Here is a 6,139-nt window from a genome sequence, read left to right on the forward strand (position 1 = left end):
AAGATGCCCCTGGAACAGCGTTTGACCAGATCTTAAAAAAATACAGCCAAAAAAAGCTAGAAAACAATTCTTTTTGCATTAGAGTCAATGGAGCACAGCCATGAAAGTGTCGGACCTCAGAGCGAGTCCTATACTGCGCTGTGATTGGCCAGCTATGTATTTGGGGCGGGGTTTAGCGAAGGGTCAATATCATACTGCAACTGTCATTTGAATTATATTATTATATCTTTAAAATATTAATGAACCAACCCAATTTAAACGTAAAGTCAAAGACATAGGTGGATCCAAAATTCCAAATTTACATGAGGCAACACTCTACAAATAAATACATTCAGCAGAAAACCACAAAGACAAAACATGAATACAAGCTGCTGTAACAAAGTTCTGCTCAACAAGGAGAAGAAGGTCAAATACTGAGACTTCAATGAGAAAACAAAAATGTCTACGAAATTGTACAGATGCTAAACTTTTCAATCCTGTGTGATTTTTGAAACTCATCCATGTTACTAACTATTGAATATTGGCTAACACCAAGGTCCAATCCAACATTCATGTATTGTATTTAAAAAGAGTTTGACATGAGTTTTTGTTCTGTTTGCTTTGCAAAAAAAACCCTTGTGCAAGAGAGCTCTCAGGAACCTTTAAGGGTATATTCAGATTTGTAGCGCTATTGAATGTTGATGTTTATTGACTTGGTATGAAGCCAGATCAAACCTCTGAATATAAATGGTTAACAGTGCTTTTCCTGCTGCTCACACACCAGTGGAGACAAGCTGCCACACAGGGTGATAGCAACAATCAGGAACCATCAGGAGCAGTTTACGCTCTTGGAAAACAGATTTTTAATCTCAATGAGATTTTTCAACAAAGGTAAAATAAAATAAAAAAATATTTTTTTAGCATCATTTACATAAATTATTTACATACTTTTGATCTTTTAGAGGAACATAAATTCTTTCAATTACAATTTACTACAAAGCCATTCATTGTAAAATTCATAATAAAATATGCATTGAGAGAATTCCTGGGTCCCAACATGAATGATAATTAGCTTTTCAGAATAATACATAAACTTTAAAATGAATGCATAATTCACAGATTCTGCTGTCAATATTAATAATAATCATAATAATACATTCAGCCCACATTCACCTCCAGTATAATATCCATGAGAAATCTGTGATCTGCTGCTACACGCCACTGTGCTCCTTTATCCAGGTGCGGTATTTGGTGACTCGGGTGTAGATTCCAGGTTTGTTCCTGCGAGCGCAGCCATCGCCCCAGCTCACCACGCCGGCCAGGAAGACCCGCCCTCCCGGTCCGGTGACGGACAACGGTCCGCCAGAGTCGCCCTGAGGAGACAGAGAGGAGAGTTCGTCAGGAAGGTTTAACTGTGCAGGATATCCAAGACAGTGTTTTCAGTTGCATAAAGTGTTTCTTTACTTATCTACTTTATCTACTAGAGTTGTGTTACCTGGCAGGCGTCCACGCCTCCTTTAAGGACTCCGGCGCACAGCATCCTGTCAGTGACCTCATCATTCATCAGACTCTTACACACCGTGCTGTTGATGATCCGAACCTCCGCCTTCTGCAGGACGGTCGCAGCAAGGCCTGACACACAAGATGAGCAGATCTTAAAGAACACGTTTATGGATCATTAATCTAAGGTTTCTAATCATAAAGAACACGTTTATGGATCATTAAAAGCTTAAAATCTTAAATAACATGTTTATGGATCATTACTCTAAGATTTCTAATGAAAATGTTTATGGATCATTAATCTAAGGTTTGTAATCTTAAAGAACATGTTCATGGAGGATTAATCTAACGTTTAAAACCTTCAAGAATGTTTTTATGGATGATTAATCTAAGGTTTAACATGTTAAAGAACATGTTTATGGATGACTAATATCAGGTTTAAAATCTCAGTTATCTCGCTATATAGCGCTTTTCATAAAAGAGCAGGTCTAGGCCGTACTCTACGATGATGATATTTACAGAAAACCAACAGTTCCCACCAAGAGCAGCACTAGGAGACAGAGGCAAGGAAAAACTTCCTTTTAAGAGGCAGAAACCTCGAGCAGAACCATGGCTCAGGGTGGGCGGCCATGTTCTCTTACCTCCTTCTCTGGTGGCCCCCCAGCCAGTGAGCCACGCCTCTTGGCCTGCTGGGAAGTCGTAGGTGGGGGAGGGCAGACAGATGGGCCAGATGTTCTGGTTGAGGGTGACGTCGGTGTCCAGCTCCATCAGAGCGATGTCGTTGTCATAGGTCATGGGGTTGTAGTCCTGGTGAGCAAAGATCCTTCTCACATTCCTCCTCACCGTCCACTCGTTGGTCAGACTCTGCACAAGCAGACCCAGCAAGGCCTCCCATTGGTCTGCCTGGGAGTACCTGCATCAACACACAAGCAAGAGGTCAGAGGTCACGTCTGGAATAAGAAAAAGAGTATTACAGCAGTCCTGATTAAAATACGTACGAGTCACTTTAAAGGTTTCAGTGTTCAAACAATGTCCGCCTGCAGAGCTGAACGGCAGGTGCCTGCCCCTAGGGGGAGGGCAGCTGAATTGAACAGTATGAATGATCAGTTACTGCAGCCATCTTGTTTTGGATACGCACTGGATCCCTTGACGGATCTTATTCACAGGACATCCTGCCATGCGGTGCATGGTGAAAATGCCACAGCAAGTTGACCGACTGTTTACAGTTTGTGAATTTGCATAAACACAACTCGCTCTCCAGTGCACCAGGCTCGTGAAAGTCAAACTGTAAATTTCTGCAGCGCTGATCAAATATGAATCAACATTCTGTTCCTGTTGTTTATTTGTCACCTCAAATGTTTTCAGAAACATATTTTAGTGTTCAATTTAGCTCTGATATGTTGAAAATGGATAATCCACAGCTAAGCACTAACTCACAGTGTTCATTGGTCCAGTGAATCCAGATACGTCCTCACCAGATTCTGTGTGTTTCCAGTAACCAGAGCACGGAGCAAAGCCTTCCAAATGCCCCTTTATATCAAGTGCCTCACAAATAAACAGCACAAAAATAATGGAAGTGTCACTGAAATTATCTACATCTACTGCAAATATAAGATTTTGTCATGTTGCCATCTAGCTGTAGAGAATGTAAGAGTATGTGTATTGTTTTTCTATGTTTTATTAAACCTTTATTTGAGATCCGCCATCTCTTTTACAAAACAATATTCAGGGAGGTGTTTTTAAATGACTTTCAGATGTATCACCTTATAGATTGTGTAAATGCCTTTGTGTAATGGCCTTTACTCTGACCATCATTATTACAGCCAACATCCCTGTTTCACCTCAGCAGTACTGTCAAATAAAGTTTCACAATTCAACTTGCAATTCAAAAAAAAGTGTGACGAAAGTTTCTGTATAAATAATGACCGTGAACAGAACTGCTATAGAAACACACGTTGTTGACGAGTGTTGGTTTGAAAAACCAACACTCGTCTGGATAACCCTGATCCAGATACAAACTTTTCAGGATTACCAAATCTGGATATCCAGTGCTCTAAATGGGACTACATGTCACATCGCTGTTGATTATATAATGGCCAACAGCTAGAACAGCCAGTGGGGGGTCACTTTTATTTGAAGAGACAGAAAATGTACAATAAAACAAGACAAACATTTCCTTCCATTTTCAATTTCTTTAAACAGTCAGACCATCTGACCCCCAACACATCCAAGAAAAACAAACAAATATACATTATTCACAGATACCCTGGATATTTTCAGCAGGTGTTGTCCAGTACTCCAGTAGTTTAAATAAAAATCATTCAGAGTTCTGAGAGCAGCTTTTAGCTTTAAGGAGGTGATCTCAGAATGAGGGGCTGACTGGACCTGCAATAAGGGAGCAATTGTTACAAACTACTTTTGAATGGTTCACCTCTGATGATCGTGCTTTTGTAATTAATGTACAGTAATAAGTGGCAGTTGAAATTAAATACATTATTTTGGTTTGATATTGAAGCTGTTTGGGGATTTATGCTTTTACTTTACTGTATGGAAAGGCTCACAGGTAATGTCGACTTTATCACTGTTAAGTTTAAACACATCAAGTACAAAATATAAATGTGTATGTAGACATACATAATAAAATATTATTTATTATTTAGGGTTCTATGACACTTTGTTCCTGAATCCAGCTGTTGGGATCAGGATAATCCTGAGTTTTTGGATCAAGGGGATCCAAATTCTACTACAAAGTTTTGAACACCACAAATTGAAGGTTTGATCCTGATCACAACCAGGATTGGTTTAGGTGATCTGAGCAGATTTCAGAATCCTATTTTTTTGAACAACCCATTTTCCAGATTTGATCCAATCCGACAGCCGAAATCCGATCAGATTACTTTTGAACTACTGGGCCCTGGAGTTTTGATGATATGATCATGTGATCACAGGTTTTGAAACTTTTTAGCCTGATGTAATGTTTAACAGGGGAAAGCAGATCACCCTTTTATTATAGCAAAGGTGTGAATCTGATCTGTAACGACAGGACTTTAAAGAGCTGGTTCAATCTGTGGTCTGCTGGATTTCTGTGTTTGGAGCTCATACTTGTTTGGCCCGTTGTCCTGGACGCAGTGTGCCGCCGTCAGCAGCCAGCGGTTGCTCAGCACCGACGCTCCGCACACGTGACCTATTCCCCTGATTTGGAGGCTGACCTGCCAGGGCCACTCCCCCTCTTCAGAGGCCTGACCGCCCACCACACGAGAGCTCAGGTACGGCCGCGTCCCGCACTCTGAAATACAAAGACAAATACTCTGTACAGTAAAACACTAATGACCCCTGCCATCACGCTGCAGTCTGCTGCGTGTGTGTCATACGCACGACAGTCGCTTTCATCAGAGCCGTCCTCGCAGTCCTGCTCGCCGTCACACTCCGGGTTCAGCTTACTGATGCAGTGTCCGCTCCTGCAGCGGAAGGTGAACTCTGAACACTGCTGCAACACCAGAGCTGAAGGACAGGAGACACGAGGATCAGTACTGAACCTACTGACAAGCTGACACAGTCCAGGTGTTGTGGTGGGAAGTCAAAAGAAGTATTTTATATGATATTTTGAACATTATAGCAGCAAACGACTGTTTGCTTTGTAAAGACGTGGTAGGGTGGTGACGCCTGAGCAGAGAATGACTCACTGTGTGTTGTTATTAGAACTTCTCTGTCTGGTTTAGCCGGTCGGCATGTTGGAGCATGCGAGTCCCTCCCTGTCAGCCTGTTTGTTTTCTCATCGAACGCGGTGGACTGCTAATCTGGCATGCCCGGCGGGTGGGCCGAGGCACCTAGGGGCCAATATAATTTAAATGATTTATTTATTAAATAAACTGATTCAGTGGTCACTGATAATAATATAATCGTAACGCTATCATGAAGTGAGGCATGCTGCTGTGACTGGCCATGATAATATTATTAAGATTATTAGGCCCTTTGTAACGGGTTCCATTGGTAAAGAGGGGAGTGTATGGCCAACAAAGTGTCCAATGTTTATTCTCTTTCGCTCCATCTGTTCATTCAATAAACAGCTCTTTGCTCGTTCCCAGTATGTTATTGTGAAACTTTTCAGCTTTGACAGGGAAATCCAACAATTCTGGACCCATTAGTAATAATTTGAAATGATACTGGGACTTCAAGCAGAGATGTTTTCCTTTGACAAACACTTGTACTTGAGTATGAGTTGTGTTCTCAGTGGCCCCCTCTGATCACCAGGGAGTCAGTAAACTGGAATGAGTACACTGATCCACTTACTTCAGTGGTTTGGAGAAATATAACAGTAATAATAATAATAATCCTTATTTGTAGAGCACTTTTCAAAAACAAGTTACAAAGTGCTTTAACAAGTGTAAAGAATAATACAAAAAAAAGATAAGAGCATGAAAATTTAATATAAAATTAGTAAAATACAATAAAAGGGATAAAATAAAGTCAAATAAGATCGGGAAAGGCTCTCCTATAAAAGTATGTTTTAAGAAGGGACTTAAAAGAGTTCACTGACTCAGCCGACCTGATTTCCTCGGGCAGGCTGTTCCAGAGCCTCGGGGCCCTGACAGCAAACGCTCTGTCCCCTTTAGTTTTCAGTCGAGACTCTGGAACAGACAACAGACCTCTGCCCGAGGAT

General features: G+C 41.2%; 1 protein-coding gene across 1 annotated transcript in view; it reads right to left on the bottom strand.

Moving 5' to 3' along the window:
• Positions 1-275: 275 nt before the first annotated feature.
• The window catches only part of LOC123974572 (suppressor of tumorigenicity 14 protein-like), a 19,586-nt gene continuing 13,722 nt past the window's right edge, over positions 276-6,139 (bottom strand). Inside the window, exons 12-16 of the mRNA XM_046055382.1 lie at positions 4,855-4,980; positions 4,582-4,765; positions 2,121-2,392; positions 1,475-1,611; positions 276-1,352 (exon numbers count right to left, since the gene is read on the bottom strand). Coding sequence (XP_045911338.1) covers positions 1,191-1,352; positions 1,475-1,611; positions 2,121-2,392; positions 4,582-4,765; positions 4,855-4,980 — 881 coding nt within the window. The 3' untranslated portion in view covers positions 276-1,190. The remainder of the gene's footprint in view (positions 1,353-1,474; positions 1,612-2,120; positions 2,393-4,581; positions 4,766-4,854; positions 4,981-6,139) is intronic.

Source organism: Micropterus dolomieu, linkage group LG08 (assembly GCF_021292245.1).
Source record: "Micropterus dolomieu isolate WLL.071019.BEF.003 ecotype Adirondacks linkage group LG08, ASM2129224v1, whole genome shotgun sequence".
Classification (NCBI taxonomy): Eukaryota; Metazoa; Chordata; class Actinopteri; order Centrarchiformes; family Centrarchidae; genus Micropterus; species Micropterus dolomieu.